Here is a 19516-nt window from a genome sequence, read left to right on the forward strand (position 1 = left end):
AAAAAGTACCCTGCTGTGATTGAAGCTTTTAGTAATGCCGATTAGAATACTTTGTCAGATAATTCTCTCTCTACAACTAGTTATATTTTTACCTTAAGTAGTGGTGCTATATGTTGGAAATTTAAAAAGCAAACCATAATTGCTAATTCAACAATGGAAGCTGAATTAATAGCATTAGCTTTAGCTAGGGAAGAGGCAAATTGGCTTAGAGATTTTTTATATGAAATTCCATTTTGGGAAAGCCAATTCCACCTATATTAATTCATTGTGATAGCACTACCGCAATTGGTAGAGTTAAAAACCGTTATTACAACGGTAAATCCAAACTTATAAGAAGAAAGCATGGTACCGTGCGATCTTATTTGAGTAGTGGCATCATAATTGTGGATTATGTTAAATCTAATGATATTCTTGTAGATCCATTTACCAAGGCCTTGGTAAAAGATAGAATCTAGAATACATCGAGGGGGATAGTACTAAAGTCCATAGAATCATGAGCCATGTATACAGATACCCAACCCAAGGACCAAAGATCTTGAGAATTGGGTTCAATGGGAAAAACGAACCATACGATGGTCATAAGAAATGCATTATTTATTTCATTATTTATTTATTTTTTAAATAATTTTTTGATTGTTCATCCCTATGATGTAAGTGCATTTATCATGTAATGTGAAGAGGTTAAGTAAAAAACTCTTAATGAAATTTGTAGCTCGTATGAGTGGGGTGTCAGAATTACAAGAGCACCATTAACAAAATTTCACCTATGTGAGTGTGGGGGTGGGGCCACTCCCTATGAGATTTGGACTTAATCTCAAATACACTCATGAAACTAGGATCAGCACACAGCTGTAGAGTGCTAGCTATAAAAGCTCATGTCAACACCTGGGTTGTTATGTGTAAGCAGTGACGCTTAATTTCCCTAAAATAGTCATAGTTCAAGTCAGAGACCACTATGACTTTGGAGTTGAGAAGCTAGTGATGCAGAGCACACCTTCATGATGCATAGTGACCTATTTTTTCCTGGTAATCTCTCTTTAACTAAAATTTTTAATATTAAAATGAGTGGGGGATTGTTGGAACATTTTAATATTAATTAATTAAAATGGATTTATATTACAACATAAATATAATGTTATGGGAGTTAAAATGGAAAATAAGGAGTTAGTGGAATGTTTAAATCCCACATTGAAAAGGAGAGAGACTATTTTATTCTTTTTAATTGTGGTGATTAATAGGCTAATATGTATTGTAGCAATTTGTGGGCTAGATACATTTAGAATAATTTCTATATTCATTGGTGAGAAAATGACCTTTTTTATTATGGAAAAATGAAGAGTCATTCACCCACTTAATGGATTAGCTGTTGGGCCTATTTATTCTTCAGAAACTCCTTATCTCATCCTTTAATTGTATAACTCCAGCCCATCAGATTTATGTCCAGCCATTAAACTTGTAACGCTCACTACATCAGAATAATGGATCTAATTAATCATATTAATTTGAGTAATAATTTTGTGAGGCCCATTGAGCCTATAAATAGACTCTTTTAGACCCATCCAAGTAACTGCAATATAATAACCTTAAAACACCAAAAAAATCTAGCAATTACAAGCATTCTTATACACTAAAAAATAGAGAGGTTCTTGGTAAAAAAGAGTGCTCTTTTTGGTAGAGTTTTGGGTTTAAACACTTTGTGCAGAGGTTGTTCTAGACATACAACATTTGTTGGGTTGTTATATCCTGGGAGAGGCAAGATGGACAATGTCTGCACTGGTTACAAAGCTTAGCCAATTAAGGGCTTGAATCTCCTTAAAAAGAACGAGTAATGCGCCTCAGTCCAAATAATGTTGTGTATTTTTTCTTTCTCATCAAATTAATAATATTCAGAAGTATTATTCAATTTCTTTTTTGTGTTATTTCCATTATTATTGTGTTTGCACCAACACTTCATATTAAGGGTGTTTTTTTTTTTTTTTTTTTTTTTTTTTTTTTATGTTTAATTTCTAAGTCTATAACTACCACCTCGATATTTTCTCTCTAACATGGTAAAAACGCAACAACTCCATGGACATAGACAAATTGTTGAACCACGTAAATCTTGTGCAATGTGAGTATTTGTCTTTCACAATTTCTTTCTCTATTTTTGTCTTTCACAGGTTCAAGAATTAGGTTAAACTCTTAACACAAGAAACATTACTCATTGCCCAAAATCAATGATGGAGCTAGGATTTGAGCAGGGGGATGGGAGGCTCTCTCTCTCTCTCTCTCTCTCTCTCTCTCTCTCTCTCTCTCTCGATAGGGAACAAAGTTTATAACAAAATTTGTGTGTCAATATATATTTTTGTGTGTATCCACACATGCACACATACACATAGATATAAATAACTATGAGATAAAACATTGGTATCAATAATCATAGATCTATAATTAATAAAAAGAATTATATTATAAACATATAAAATTCTATAAAATGTAATTGTTTATACATAAATCTTCATGAAGAAAACAAAATTTATCATTTTTCAAAACTAATGGTAACGTTCTTTTATATATTTTTATATATAAACACACACATCACACACTAAAGAAGAATAAAAGGAAATTAAAGTAATAAGAGGGTTTTTTAGGAGACTTGTGTTAGGTTCTAAATATTCAAGTATAAATGTTTAGGTTTTAAATGACTTTTTTGTTAACAAACCGTGTACATAAACTTGTCTAAGAATAGATCTTAGTATCTATGAAGTGTATTAGACATTGCTCAAAGTGCATTAGACATTAGTTGTAGGTTCAGGAAGTGAAAAACTAAAGAGCTCGATTGATCGAGAGAAAGGCTCGACCAATTAAGATGTGATCTGCATAATTTTAAATAAAGCCCGTTAGCCCGTCAAATGTTTAGGGTTTCAGTCCAGACTTACTTGGTATATAAGGAAAACCCTAATTCACGTTTTTCAAGTTTTGAAGAGCTACTCTTTTGAGATCTGTGAGGTTTTGTGTCTTCTACTCTTTCAAGCATCTACCGGAGATCATTCCTATACTATAAGTACCGGTAGAACAAAGTTGCAGCCCAAGCTTTAGATATCAAGCATACTGAAGATCAAAGACAGGAACTTAAGGTTCATGTCGGAGTAGATTCACATCAAAGAAGTCTGAGGGTTTCATAGCTAGATTTGGTAATCATAGTTAAATTTACTACAAATTAAATATTCTTGACTGTAAACTTTTATTTGATATAGTGGATTGTTCTTCTTAGGATTGGTTCCCCTAGGTTTTTTACTTTGAAATTAGTTTGTTTCATTGATTTTCCTAGGTCATCATATCTTTCTTATTTAATTTTCCGCTGCAAGATATGTGTGATAAATGTTTAACCTAGATCTACATAATTGGCTTAAGTATGAACTTGGCAATAAAATTAGGTTAGAAATTGTGTGTTCAAGGGTTTTAAAACTAACAACTTGGCTTGGTTCCAGTTTTTCCAGTGCATTAGCCCTATTGCGATGGTGATACGTGGTCAAAAGTAGATATGTGCATCATTTCAATAGGTTTAGTACACTAGAGCATTGGACTCAATCTTCACTTTTTTATTTCCCTTTTATTTGTTGAGATAATTGTTAAAATATTCATTTTAAAGATGCTAAATATTTAATTATTGTAATTTGTTGACATATGTATCTATAGACTGTATTTTATTTAAATGAAAATTATGTTTATTTTTAGACTTTCTTAAATATATATGTATATTATCAATTATGGGAGCCAAAATGATAAGGTTTTTTAAAAAAATTTCAAACTATTTAGGATATTTCCAAAAAATATGTTTTAAGGGGGCCTCCTCAAGTGGCTCCGCCACTGTCATTAACACTCCGTTTATTTCGATGTAAAATATTTTCAATTGTAAAATATATTACATTGAAAATATTTTCCATAAAATATTTTCATTTTACATGTTTGATAGTATACGTGACAATGTTTAGGAAATCATTTTGTAAAAATTTTCCAATCTCACTATCCATCGGATCACTGCAAAATCCAACCAAATCAAAGCAAAATTTTGTGTACTTGGAGCTATTGAAGTATCACTAGTAAATCCAAAGTCACAACCTAAGAAAAAAAAATGCTGCAACAATCATCAGATCCAACCCACCAAGCTGCACACAAAACCCATCAAACAACCCAAGTCATCCATGAAGCCACCGTCAATCAACCACTATGACAAATGAAATCCATCAAACAACCCATGTCGTCGTCAAGCCACCATCACCTTGCCTTTGCCACTGACAAGAAATGCAAACCATACCCAAAATCCATCAACACAAAAATCATCCACTCACCATATCCACCGTAATCCGACCCACCAAAAGCAACTCTGCCACAATATGACCCCTAGAAACTCAACTCAACAATCTTAGAGCAAGTGGAGATCTATTCGATAAATGGTTCTAATCTCTTCAATTTTTTTCTTGCAATTGAAGGGTATTTTTGCAGCTGAAGAATCGGGTCATATTTAGTAGGGAGTGGCACCACTGGTGGTCTATTTTTGGTGGGTGTTGTCGTTGGTCTCACTGGTTTGGCTTGGGAGAGTTTAAGAATGGGAGAGAAGAAGTGTGAGAGAGTGAGAGAGGAACTGAGGAGAAGAGGGAGAAAGGATTGGGAGAAAGGGAGTGAGAATTTTGTAAAATGTTTTACAGTTGATTTTTTGGTAAAATATTTTACAAGTTTTTATGCACAAACTTTGGTCAAATTGAAAATATTTTACAACTTTGACTATATTTTACATGCAAACAAACACTTGAAAATAGGAAAATATTTTACATTGAAACAAACGGAATTGCATGTTATTTATATTTTTAACACACAGGTCAAATTTCGTGCTATTTGGATGTTATTTACTATTCGATCTATAAACTTATATTTTTGAGAATAACTTAAGACTACAAAAATTTAAAATTTAAACATTTCATTAATAACATAGTTATTAATCTTTAATTTTCTAGAAATTTTGAAAGCATGAAGAATATAAAAAGAAAATGTAATCCAATGGTAGACTTGTCAAAATTTACATTTAATAATAATAAAATATTGAGTGGAGACATTGTAGTCATTGGCTACAACCAAAATTTTCCATTCATAAGTGTCTAATGTGTAGCATTTTAAATTTGAGTGGAACTAGAAATATTACAAAATTTACTATAGGACCTTTACAAACTATTATGTCATCAACTACCAAAAAAAAAATAAATAAAATTAACATATAATTTATTATATTATTAAATCCACTAATTATTCATTATCATATCAATTTGCCTACCTTTGGCTATAAAATTTGTAATCTTTTTAATATTTTTCCTTTACTTTTGTCAGTCTTCAATGCCAAATTATTGAAACAAATCTGTGATATATACATATAACGGCTCACATTGCTAGACAACAACTTGAACTTAATAAATTAATTAATTCTATTTATATTTTGTTATATATATATATATATATATATGTGGGGGAAAATGGACTTTTGCCCTTATTTTTAAAAATATCTAGCACAATGTCCTTATTTTGAAACTATTAAGCACAGTGTCCCTATTTTGAAACTCAATTTTTAGAAAATCGAGTTTTAAGTAAGTTTTAATCATCTAACAGGTGCTCCTCCAGTGTGGCAAAAACTTACCAAGTTCTAGTTTTTAAAAATAGGGACAATTTACTGGATATTTAAAAAAATAAGGGCAAAAACCCATTTTCTATATATATATATATATATATATAATTGAATCCTAGGACTCTGTTGAAAATACCAAAAGATATTAATTGAGTTAGAAGGTTGTTGGTTATTAGTTTTATAATTATCCAAGGACAAAGTTTAACTACAAAATTGGTTGTAGTCTAAGGTTACAACTTTACTCAATAAAATAAATATTACTACATATTTTGAAAATCTAACTATTGAATTGAATGTTTTTTATGTTCTTAATACACAATCAAATTTTGTTTCAATTGGATATATTATTTATTATATGATAAGCTTATATTTTATGCATAATTTTAAATTACAAAAACTTGCAATTTAGACAATTTATTGATGATATAACTATTGATCTTTGCAAACATGGAAGATAAAAGAAGAAAATGTAATTTAATGGTGGATTTGTCAAAATTTACCTCCAATAAAAAGATACTTAGTAAGATTGTAGTCTAATATTGTTAAGACATATGTAGAACTTGTTAGAACATATGTCATGTAGAATTAGCTAATCCTTTGACAAAACGCATTTTATTTGTAATTAGGTAGATTTAGGATGTATTTAATACTTTAAGGAACAAGAGTTCAAGTCTAGTATTGAAGTCATGCAAATTTGTACAAGAATCAAGTGAAGAAGTGTTGTTCATTAAAACTCGACAGATGTATCTATCGAGATTTAATATGTGATTCTCGACAGCTCTCGATAGACGCTGTATCAATCGAGAATTATGAAATTCAAATTTCTAGATTTGTTTTTCATGCATATTCAAGCTATTTGTGTAGGGTTTCTTTTCTCACAATCCTAGACATATATAAGGATTATTTTAAGGGTCGTCTAAGATGATGCAACTTGATGCAAAGTGATTATTCACTCAAATTGTGACCAGAGACAATTTGTCCTAGTTCATCTTTCTTTGTAGAAGTTACTACGTCTTTGCGCTAAGGGTTTTGTGACCAAGGAATTTCTTGATATTTATCGTGTGGATGAACTGAAGAACTTTGCAGACAACATTTTTCTCAAGTTGGTGTGGTAGCTACATACTAGGATCTGTACATCAATTGGTTAGTCACGTACTTGGAGCCGTGCATTGAAATGATAGATTGTCACTACATTACAAGTCCAATTGTGTATTATGGTAAAAGTTCAACTATATGTTGGTATAAGGTACTCAGATTTCTTTACTTATAACCGCTTGTTTTGATAATAATAGATTCTCGGAAGTGGTGATTTTAAATTCACCCAATGAAGTTTGCCTCGGTAGTTTTCTCAATTCGTAAACAAATCACCTGTGTTAAATTTATTTTCCGCTGCATTTAACTTGGTTGGTGATTTGTTTATGCTACTACGTTTATTGCATCTAATTGAACTTAATTAATTCATTTGGCTAATTAATTGATTAATTTACCCAATGAGTTAATACATTCTTGGTCTATCAAATATTACAACTAATTTTGTAACTAAACTTTTATCTTATCAAATTTTAAATTAAAAAATATATATAAAAAATAAAAAAATAAAACTAGGAATTTGATAATGACCGAGACAAATGTATACAAAAACTATGTGAAAAGAGCATTCTAGATTTCTAGTGCCACGTGTAATGCATTATTACTATTTATAATTTCTATTCTTTTTTTTCTTTTTTTTTTTTGACTACTACGTGTAATGCATTTTTTTTTCTTTTTTAATTTCTATTCTTTGAGCAAAATTCATCCTGTTGTTGATAGTTGACGCATGACAGTTGACTCAGCATAATGAGGTAGTACATACTATGTAATTAAAGATTATTGAGATCCAGGGAATAGAGCGTAATACAGGCAATGCTCAAGAAGAAATGGAGGATTCTCTTCCTCTCCATGTCTGCCATGTACAGACTCTCTCCATATTCATCAACAGGTCACATGTACTTCTCCACTCCATAGCATTAGCTTTCTTGATTTACTATAGAATCTCTTTTCTCTTCCAAGACCAAGATCCCAATGCCAAAGCCACACACTTATTTCTACCATGGCTTCTTGTCTTCGCTTCTGAGCTCCTTCTCTCTTTCATATGGCTCCTCGACCAAGCTTTTCGGTGGCGTCCAGTTACTCGGACAGTCTTTCCCGAGAGATTGCCAGAGGATGATAAGCTCCCAGCGATTGATGTGTTCATATGCACCACGGATCCAGACAAGGAACCAACGGTGGAGGTGATGAACAGTGTGTTATCCGCCATGGCACTTGACTACCCGCCCGAGAAGCTTCATGTATATCTTTCAGATGACGGAGAGTCTCCTATAACTTTGTATTGTATGAAGGAGGCTCGCTCGTTTGCAAGGTGGTGGCTTCCTTTTTGTAGGAAATACAGAATTAAGACGAGGTCCCCAGAGGCTTATTTTTCAGGTTCAAAGGATGATGACGAAGGTTCTGAGAGTTCCGAGTTCATGTCCGAGCGACGGAAAATTCAGGTTTGTTTGCCGAAGGTCAAATAATTTTTACATACAAAACTTTTTATACAAAATTTTCACAATAAGTTCGCTGTTTATAAAATAATAAGTCATGATAACGGATGTCTTAGAATAATTGTAAATAAATTAAAATAGATAAATTTTAACACCACTTTAATAAGAAATTTAAAAATCTGTTAACAATAATTATTATTTTACCATTTTCTTAATAAAATGTTTTTAAAGATATTTTCTAAAATAATATCATAGTATTAGTGTTGGACTATGTGAAAACCAATAATAGTTTGTATGTATATATGCAGTATTACTCTATGTGGGTTGGTGCGTATGAGTGAGTTTGCGTTTGTTAGAAGTTTTGATTTTGCATTTCCAAATTAATTGTGGACGTTTTAGTTTTCTTTCGGCCAGAAATTTTTATGTTTTAGTAGCCTCGGATAGCTGATATAGAGGTGAGATATTTGGTGCAGGAAAGATACGTGATATTTAAGGAGTCCATAGCAAATGTAAGAGGAAGAGTGGATGGCAGTAGAATCACGGCTCGAGATCACCCTTCTCTAATTGAGGTACCAATTTTTTTCTTTTTCTATAGACTCTGTCAAAGGACTCAAAATGCTGTTTCTGTTTTGTTCAACCCTACATTGTCATCATTTGTCTCTTATTAGCATTTGGTTGATTTAAGAAATGATAAGGACAACTGCCTAGGGAACTTATTTTTCTAAAGAAATTAAAAATAAAAATAAAAAATAAAAACTTGGATAAGCACGCCCAATAGTAATGTTTTAGTTTTAAAATTAGTCCAACTTTAACTAGGATGATAGTCCGATCTAGATTAATTTATTTGGTTCATTTCAAATTTTTTAATTAAGACAAGTAATCCATTTACTCAAAAAGAAGAAGCAGAAAAAGGTAAAGTAATACGGCCAAATGTGAGTTTAACGTTTAGCGTAGGGTTAAGTATCTCCATATACATTCATCAAATTAAAAAAGACACAAGACAAAAAATAAAGGAATTCTTCATATACACTCATCAAATCTTCAAAGATTGCGCCTTCACTGTCTTGTACTTTAGCAAGGGGGCTTTTTGAATAAAATAGATTTTGTATTTAACACGAAGAAAGTGGGCGAATATTAAAGAGTGCGGTAGGTAATCAATAACTCCCGAGTTGCACATAATTTTGCAAAAGTTTTTACAATCGCCTAGTAAATTATTATTGTGGGGTCTCGATTTTCATGTTAAGCCCAAAAACGAATGGTATCTAGGCTTAGTGGATCCAGCACAATAAATTTGTAGAGAGTGGGTCAAAGAGTTAGGATTTAGTGCATGGATAACAGTAAAATGGGTTTTTATATTGATCCAACAAGAACGAACTAAGTTCTTCAAAGAAAGCTTGTCCTCGGCCCAATCCAAGGAGCTCTCCTTTTGTATATATTGGGTAACAATGGTTGCAAGAGTTCTTGAGATTGTCATGATGCTCTCCTCCCTTCGTTTCAGCCTCCCCTCTATGGTGGGTTTCTCTAATTATATAGTTTTCTTTAGTGAATGTCTGTCACATCAGACGCCCTCTATGGCGTTCTGTGAGTTGCAGTAATCGAGTTAGTACTGTTCAGGGGTCATTTTCTCATTAATGCGGCCAGAACGTTAATTATGGGCATTTAATCCGGAAGTGACAGTTTCTCCTTAAATTGCTCCTCCACCATGCTTTCATGGCTGGTCCATTGTACTCGTCCTCTTTTTTGGAATGCCCTGGAAGGCTGCCTTCGATGGCATACAACTCTTCCCTTCCATAATCTTGGTTAACCAAGGACACGATTGTCCTCAGGATGTTCCTCGGCAATTTGGGCCTTTTTCGTTCTTCCTCAGACATTCCTTCTTTCTCGGCGTGAGCCTTGGGCTCACTATAAAATGGGCCGGAATTGCCAAATTCTTTGGCCCCACAATTGTTATTATTAATTTAAAAGTTAATGTTAAAGATAGACTCATATAATAATTAATAAGAACTTGCCAACAAAATTGTTGTAAAAATATTATGAAAATTTTTGTATTTGTAGGATTACTTAGAACTAAAAAGCAAATTTTCTTTTTAGGTTAAATTTATTACACGCAAATTATTTAACACAGTTTTACATACATCCTAAAAAGCATCTCAATTTTTTTAATTTGAAAATTGTGATTTCAAATTTCACTTACTGTTAGGGATGTATATAAAATTGTGTAAAATAATTTGCGTGGAATGTGTACCATTCTTTTTTCTGCTCCTGACTATGTCGACACATACGTGGCTTGAATTGCTGCTTGCACCGTGCTATGTTAGCTCTCCAATGACATCTTTATCTTTTTTTCTATGAGATGGAGCATGTGCGTCTCTATCGCATTGGCGGAAGTCAAACTTGGGTTTTGGATTTTGAACTTGATTGTTCCAATGACATCTTTAGCTTTTCTCTATGAGATAGAGCATGTGTGTCTCTATCGAACTGGCCAGAAGTCAATTGGGCTTTGGATTTTGATTGCCATCTCCCTATTTCTTTCTTTCCTTCCCAACCAGCTGCCGCCACCGCCCCCTTTTTTTATTTTTTTATTTTATTTTTTTTTTATCAGTTTTGAGTCTTGATTAGTGGAGGATTGTCTGGTGTAGGTGTGTAGAGGATTTTGGTTTTCACACTTTATCAATTTCTAGTTTTATTGTTTTTGTTCTTTGAGCAAGATTTTCAAACTCGGACCGTTCATTGAACTATAAAAAGGAGAGGTTCAAGGTTTCCGAGGTTGAACCGGGTTTGAACCGTGATGACATCATAATTAATTAAAGCATAAATATAGATATTGAATTTATAAAACTAGCAAAATTGACAATATATCTATATATGTGAGGGAAATTTAATGATTTTCAAACATAGTTAATAATTAAATAATAAAGTTAATAAAATAAAATAATAACCATGAAAACATTAAAATTTATGATTAATTTTTGAAGTAAAGTTGAATATCTTTGAAGGATTTTAATTATAATTTTTTTTTTATTCCTTGTAAGAGATGGATAATTTAATTAAGTAGAATAAAATTGTGTTTAGTTGTTTTTTAGAAAAAAAAAAAAAAAAATTTCTAAGGGGTTGGACCACACGGTTCTTGCCACCGGTTCATGCAGTCCAAACCCGGTTTTAGGTGTTCACGGAATTAACAAAAAATCAGGTTCTTTATGCTTAAAAAACCGGTTTTCATCCCAGTTCTCGATTTTCACGGTCCGACCTCCCGGTCCGGTTCGGGTCTGAAAACCTTGTCCTTGAGGAGTTGAATAGAAATTATAAAATATTGGTTTGTATGTCTGGGGAGTCATTGCAATAAGAATAATACTATAGATATATTTAACCAAAAAAAAAAATACCATCGATATAAAAAAATTTACAAACTGCTAATGTAGTGAGTGATTATTGATAAAAAAAAAAATTAATAATAATAATATTAATAGTGAGCCTATATGAACACCAAATAAGAAGTTGGCCACATTAACATTTTGTAAAAATATTGTAAAATAGTATGTGATTGTAGTATTACTCTTGTAGTAAAGGTGAAAAAAATGACTACATTTAAAGGTGTGTTTGGTTCACATGATTGTGATTTAACATTCTCATAATGTTAAATTCATGTATTCTTACTATATGAAAATAACATCACAATGTTTGGTTAATTAGTTTCATTCCAGTAATGTTCTAAGAATGTAATATTGCTATTTACAGTGATTTTCTAAAATATCCATCAAAATTAACTACAATTGTATTTTTTAATTAAAAAAAATAATAATTAAACAAAATTTTACTTCACTTTCCCTCACTTTCTTACCAACCAAACAAGTCAAATACATATAAAAAATTACAAATTTCTTTTCACTTTCTCACCATCCAAACAAAATGTATCTATCCACAACCCAGTCACTATTCGTAATTGAAATAACCAAGTAACACAACACAAATAGCATATATACACAACTTTTCTTTGCAACAAAATATAGACAATGCACTGTAAAACCTAAAAGATAAACAAAATAAATAAATAAAAATGAGCAAGAGAAAATCAAGTTGATTAGAGGAAGGAGCATAACCAGTGTCCAAAAATCAGGTTTGAACTATGACTGAGTGATCACCTAGAATCCTCCAAAACTCGAACCCGAAATGCCCAAGCTTGATTAGGCTATTGTGGTGGCTTTGGCAAATCATTATGACTGATCTTTGAGCTTTGGTCTTTCTATTAGATGGCGGACAAGGAAAAGGTAGAGTATCGCAAGTTGCTAGGTGACTGTTTGGTTTCTAGGAAAGGCTGAGAGAAAGTGAGAGAAAAGTTTTGGGTTTTCAGTTAGGTTGAGAGAAACTAAAAGCATAAGCTAATCTAAGATTCAAATTCTTGTCCAAAATATTAAAATAATTTCACGACTATTTTGTAAATAAAATTATTAACATGGGAAATTTTGTCAATTGAGAAAATTATAACATTTACATCATTCGTATCAAACAACTTAAAAACTTTAGCTTTTAACAACTCAAAATACTACTTTATCAATTTTAACAACTCATTTTAAAATTTATCAAATATCATCAAATGTCCTATTTTTCACATCAAGCTAAAAACTATTCTTTTTTATTATTGTTAATTTCTCGCTCTCACCCTTTGTGTCATTCTTTCTACCTCCCTCTCTAAGCCACCCTCACAACCCACCATTCACCATCTCCACAAACCCACAACCAACCACTACCCAATCCCTTGCTACTCAACCCAATTTCAACCATAATCCCCAGCCACAATTGCAACCCGATTTCAACCCATCACTACCCCCTACCACCATCATTCACATCCACTGCCAGCAACCCACAATCCCCTGCCATAATAGTTCAACCCACCACCTCCACGGAGTCACAAACCAACAAACCCACCCCAACCCAGTGGTATTCAAAAATTTTCTTAATTGCCACCGCCTTGGCCATGATCCTCACCATAGTCATAGCCTTAGCCATACCCTTCACTAGAGCCAAAGTTGCTTCAATTGCCAAAATTAGAGCCCAAACCCACTGATTTGATTCTCAACAACCCGCAACCCACGAACCTATAACCCACAAACCACGAACCTAGAACACCACCAATGATCTCAACAACCAATGCACACCAACGCCAACCACTGCACTCAATCTCACCATAGCTCAAGTTATTGCTGATCTTTGGTGGGGATGGCATCGTTTCTTGGTGGTTTTGATTGGTGGCATCGTGGGTGAGAGTCGACTGAGATGGTGAGAAGGAAAAGCCGTGGGTAAGAGTTGATTGAGATGGTGAGAGAGAGAGGAAGAAGCTTGGGTGAGACAGTGTGGTGGGGGAGAGAGCTATGTGTGACAAAGGATAAGGGAGAAAGGAGAGAAGAGAAGAGAGGAGAGAGATGTGTGATAGATGAGAGAGGAGACTTGATAGAGATAGAGGCACGCAAGAGAGAGAAACAAATAAATTAATAAAATAATATAGCAACTTAGTAGCAACTTACTGTAGCAAGTTCCTAAAAAATTTGAAGTTTAACACCATTGATGTAGAGGGATTTTTGATGATTTTATGGCTAAAATAAATTTTTAGCATTTATCACACCTTTGGTGTGAATACTCTAATGTAAAATTACCCTCATTTAATAAGGTAATGAGATTATGGTGATGTGGTATATTTTGTAATTTTAAATTACTGTAATTTTAGAAAAAAATCAAGTGAACTAAACATTATAATGTTCACATTATGATTATGTGCATCATATTAAATGATAGGCAAAAAACGTATTGACTATTTGTAATAAAATAATTGATTAATTAGTCAAGTTTTTTAATTAATCAAATTAACATGCAAAGCGCATGATAGCACAAACTAATTACCAATAGCTAAAGTATGTAGCAGAAAATAAATTGACACGATGATTTGTTTACAAATGGGGAAAATTTACACTGCAAAAACCCCACCAAGTGATTTTAAGGTCACCACTCTTGAGAATCCACTATTATCACAACAAGCGGATATAAGTAAAGGAATCACAGTACCTTATACCAACCTACAGTTGAACCCTTATCCCAATACCCAATTGGACTTGTTCTGTAGTGACAATCTCTCCTTGAAATGCACAACTCCCAGTACGTGACTAACCAATTGTGCGAATCCCAGTACGCGACTTCAATTACCAACTAGAGAAGGTTATTGGCTGCAAAGTTCTTCAGTTCATCACACGATGAATATCGAGAATATGCTTGATCACAAAACCCTACAGTATACAAACACAACAGCTTCTTCACAAGAAAGATGAACTATAGCAAATTCTGTCTCCAGTCACAATTTGTTTGAACAAAAATTTGCTCAACACTTGTGCAACTTGTGTTACCTTTGACGGCTCTTAAAATAATCCTTTTATATGTCTAGGGTTATGAGAAAAGAAATCTCAAACATACAATCACGGATTGGATGAAAAACAGTCCTGAAAAACTGAACTTCATAAACCTCAACAGATACCCTATCTGTCGAACTGCTGTTGAGCCATGTACTAGAACAACTCTACAAGCCTCAATAGATTGCTAGCTGTCGAGTTTTAATGAACAACACTTTCTACACTTGAATATTGGACAGACTTGCATGGCTTTAACACTTGAATTTGAAACAAGGTTTTTTGAAATATCAAACACATCCTAGATCTACCCAAATACAAGTAAAGTGCGTTTTGTCAAAGGATTAGTCAATTACATAAAATAGTGACATATGCTCCTAACATGTGAACCACATATGTCCTAACAATCTCCCCTTTTGGGAATCCATGACAAAACCACAGTAAACAAATGAACATATGAGAGAAGTCATAAATCACTCAACTCATACTTACTTGTTGAATACAATAAAATCTATCCTAACACAAACTCTTGAAAAACTTTGCAAGAAGAGAGTTTATAGCAAGTAGACTTTGACAGATATTTCTGAAACATTTTAAACAAAACTCATTAAGGCATCTTTGTGTCAAACAGAAATAATAGATTGCATACAATATATAAGAAGAATGTGCATAAATAGAGAAAAGAAACAATACATGTAAGGGTAGGTGAAGAAAACATACATACATCAATATATAAAGAATATAAGTACAATGTATGTGAAAATGGTCACAAGATCCATGTACAAGATATAAATGTATCTAAAGTAGAAAGAAAAGAAAAAGATACATGAAACCTTCACTACATTCCTCAATATCAACACTCCCCCTAACAAATCTCCTATACTAACTCTCCCCCTAACTATGACTATTCTCATACCAAAACTACTCCCTCTTTTTGTCACGAGTGACAAGGGGTAAGAGCGTTAAGTAGACATCTTATCAGCACTGGAAGAGCTAGCATCTCCATCATCCTCACCATCGAAAACAATAGCATCATTATCATCATCCTTAGAAACCTCTAGAGAAGGTGGAGGAGAAGCAACGAAGCCATCCATAACTGCCTGTAGTTGTGCAATACGACCCATATGGGTGTTCACCTGACACAAATCATCACTAAGAGTTTCAAGGCGAGCATCCATGCGCTGAAGCTATGCCATGATGTCTGCAAGAGTCACACCGCTAGTAGAAGAAAAGCGAGCGGATGTGGATGGAGTAGAAAGAGTGAGAGGAGCTGCTAACCCAGACCACCTCGACCGAAACGGTAGCGGCATCTATAGCACCCATGACAGGAAAGTGGTCGGACATGGGAAAGGGAACAGAAAAATGGCGTAAAATCCTTGTGATAGCCGAAGGGAAGATAAACTTATCACTGGTCACTGAATCCTTATACACATCTATGATAGAAAGAATGAAATAAGAAGGAAAATTTATACTAAAATGCTTAAGAAGGAAAAGCAAAAACCGAGCACGGGGCTCTGTGATAGAGTTATAATGAGATAAGGGATGAAGTACAAAGGTCATTACCATGTTCAAAAGCCGAGGACCTTTAGCAAAGCCCGTACAGTAAGTGAACTGACGCTCACCCCAATCAGAAGCACATTCACAGAAAGTAGAAATAAGCTCGTCTTTAGACACTATCCTAAAATGATCATAGCCAAGGTAGTCAGGATGCTCTACCTTGGAGACATGGAGCACATTAGAGACAATTTCCAGTGTGACAACAATTTGCATACCTCGAACGCAAGTAGTGAAAAAAGGTACTGAAAAATCAAATCCATGCATGTTGGAGTAAAACTCCTGGATTAGCACAGATGGATATGTGATCGGGACGTGACACAGTAACTCCCATTCCCTACTGTGAATGACAGTGGGAAGGTCAATGTCCGAAAAGTCTGACAAGATGAATGCCTTGTCGAGAAAAGTTCTCAAAGAAGTCTGATTTGGCCTTTTCATCACAGAACCGAATGTGTGAAGGAGTAGGATTGGAAGAAGTGGATGCCCTGGAATGAAGAGGGTTCTGGGACGGAGTAGATTTGCGTTTGGGTGCTATAGAAGTAGACTAACGCAAACAAAAGAGAGAGAAAGAGAAAGAGACAAATAGAAAAGTCCCAAAACAGTTCAAATATATCAAAATATATTGAAAAGAAGGAAAGTATGCATAGGAATGCATGAACATGTGACATGCAATAGAATAAGCATCATAGGCTCAGCCCAATCCAAACCTACCAGCACATAATCAGTTTAACATATATAACTCACATCTAAATGCATGAAAATATAGTTATAATGCAAATGAGATGCAATGCATGAAGTTTTTAAGATCAAATCTTCAAAACCTATGCCAAAAATTTTGTAAAAACCTTTTTGATTTTGAAGAACCCCAAAATTTTCTAAAATCCCAAAAACTTAAGTTAAAAATCATGAAATGCATAAATATGAGGGATTAAGACACTTACCAAGTGAAGAGAAACTTGATTAAGGCTAAAAATATCTAAGGAATGAGGTTTAGAGAGAGAAAAGTGTGTTTGGGAGGTGAAATAGTTGAGAGCAATCAAGAGAGATTGAGAAAAGTGAAGTCTGAATCGCGTTGCCCCTATTTATACAAGCTTAGTAATTCTCGACAAATCGAGAGGTGTTGAGAGGTGTCGAGCTTTAAAGAGGGTCAATAGATGCAGCTATTAAGCAGGTGTCCAAGGCAAAAAGTAAACTCGATGGATCGAGGATTTGCCAAGGAGCTATCGAAGGAACATAAACTTTCTCGATCGATCCACCTAGCTATCGAGAGGTGTCGAGATTGCGATAAAAAGCAACAGAAGAGCTCGATAGATAAGCTAGGTATCAAGAAGTGTCGATGAGGTATCAAGATTGCTTAAAAATAGTTTTTCAAAGAAGAGAAAAATACAGATGTGGGGGGAAAAGAGCCCAGCCCAACATAATGGGCCGAAAGCCCATAGGAGAGCTATTTTGTGACCGAGAAGAATGAGATGGAAAAGGCAGGGCCCAGAGGTTGTAATCCTCTGATGCAAATATTATAAATCAATTGTGTGTAAAAGGCCAAAATGACCTTCCGAGGACTCCACCTGATCAAGATAAGCTCTGAGTATGCTGGGAAACGATAAGGATGGAGAAATATCTAAGGGGAAAGCTGCTACCACCGTATTTAATACACTGCAGCAATTTTTCTAGCTGCATTTATGTGGAGAAGACCCCTGAACAGTGCATACTAACCTACCGCCACTCATACAGAGCTAAAAGAAGATGCTTGACGTGACATGTACTCAAGCAAACTCGTAGATGAGGAACAAGTGGACGATGGAGATGAGGAGAAGGGTGGCTATATAAAGGAAGGACGCTTCTAACGAAAGAGGGAGGAGGGAAAAAAAAAAAGAACAAACAAAAAGAAAGAGAGAACTTGACTGTAACCCTAAGACCTTTATTCATCAGATAAAGAATAGTATAGCTCTTCGGATTTTCAGGTTTTACGTGTAAATTCATGTTGGCTAGTGTTTGAAAGTTGTGATTCATTATTGTCAATCCAATACTTAACCTAGCTCTTTCACCCATACTTTACAAATTAATTATTTTGGGCTTGGGCCACAAATCCTAACCCTACAATTGGCGCCATCTGTGGGAAGAGCTTGAGTGTAAGGGGTAGCAGCAGTTGATCATGGCTGAACCAGGGCAACAACCGGCAGAGTCTGGGGCGTCCCAACATATTGATCCTTTTCTCAATTTGGAGCGGAGGCAAAACCGTGAAGGCAATGTGCATACTACACACACTAAACGAACTCAACCTCGTGGCGGAAGTCATGTTTCTCATGCAGAGAAAAACACCATGCAAATAGAGATTGAAAGGTTAAGAAGGGAGCTGCGTCATGCGAAAAAAAACGTGCTGCCTCGCATTCTGATGACAACTCGGATGACGGACAGGACATCACCTATGAGCAGAGGTCTCGAACTCCAATCAGCGAATCTTTTTCATATAAGTATGAGCACCCTCGTAAGAAGCAACCTCAAGGGCCACCACATGGAGGGGTGGGCAATGATGTCATGAGCAAGGCTTTGAATCAAATCTCCAGGTCACCTTTCACACGTAGGATTGAAGGAGCGAAGCTTCCTCGGCGTTTTAACCAGCCAACCTTTACTATCTACAATGGTAAAACTGACCCTGTGGAACATGTAAGCCATTTTAACCAAAGGATGGCTGTCTACTCCAGGGATGAAGCTCTGATGTGCAAGGTATTCCCTTCTAGTCTTGGAACTGTGGCCATGAGGTGGTTTGATAACCTGAAAGCAGACTCTATCGATTCTTATCAAGAGCTCACTCAAGCTTTTGGTTCACGTTTCGTCACATGCCAAAGGGTGGCCAGGCCCTTGTCTTCTCTGCTATCCTTAAGCATGCGTGAGGGCGAGTCACTTAAGGCGTATTCGGATAGATATTGGGAGATGTTTAATGATATGGAGGGCAACTTTGATGCAATGGCCTTAGAGACATTTAAGCTGGGTCTCCCCACTGATCATGGTTTAAGGACATCCTTGTCTGGCAAGCCTGTCACTAACATGCGTCAGCTTATAGACCGTATTGAGAAATACAAAAAGGTTGAAGAAGATCAGCAGCAAGGGAAGGGTAAGGATAAAGTTACCCCCCAGGACAGGAAGGACTTTAGGTCGGATCGTTATAACAACAGTAAGCCAAGGAGAGATTTCGTCGGGCAGTCAGGCTTAGCAAATGCTCAAGCAGTCAATACAGTGTTCAAAGAGCCCGTTCATCTAGTCCTGGAGAAGATCAAGAACGAGTCATTCTTTAGGTGGCCGAGTAAAATGGTAGGGAACCCTGAGAGACGCAATCACAATCTCTATTGTCAATACCACCAAGACCATGGGCATGCCACTGAAGACTGCAGAAGTTTGTG

At 34.8% G+C, this 19516-nt stretch overlaps 1 protein-coding gene across 1 annotated transcript in view; it reads left to right on the forward strand.

Annotated features, from left to right (window-relative positions):
- Window positions 1-7487: 7487 nt before the first annotated feature.
- The window catches only part of LOC112024895 (cellulose synthase-like protein G2), an 18285-nt gene continuing 6256 nt past the window's right edge, over window positions 7488-19516 (forward strand). The window contains exons 1-2 of the mRNA XM_024057539.2: window positions 7488-8181; window positions 8649-8744. Coding sequence (XP_023913307.1) covers window positions 7570-8181; window positions 8649-8744 — 708 coding nt within the window. The 5' untranslated portion in view covers window positions 7488-7569. The remainder of the gene's footprint in view (window positions 8182-8648; window positions 8745-19516) is intronic.

Source organism: Quercus suber, unplaced genomic scaffold, assembly GCF_002906115.3.
Source record: "Quercus suber isolate HL8 unplaced genomic scaffold, Cork oak 2.0 scaffold_764, whole genome shotgun sequence".
In the NCBI taxonomy this organism is placed as follows: Eukaryota; Viridiplantae; Streptophyta; class Magnoliopsida; order Fagales; family Fagaceae; genus Quercus; species Quercus suber.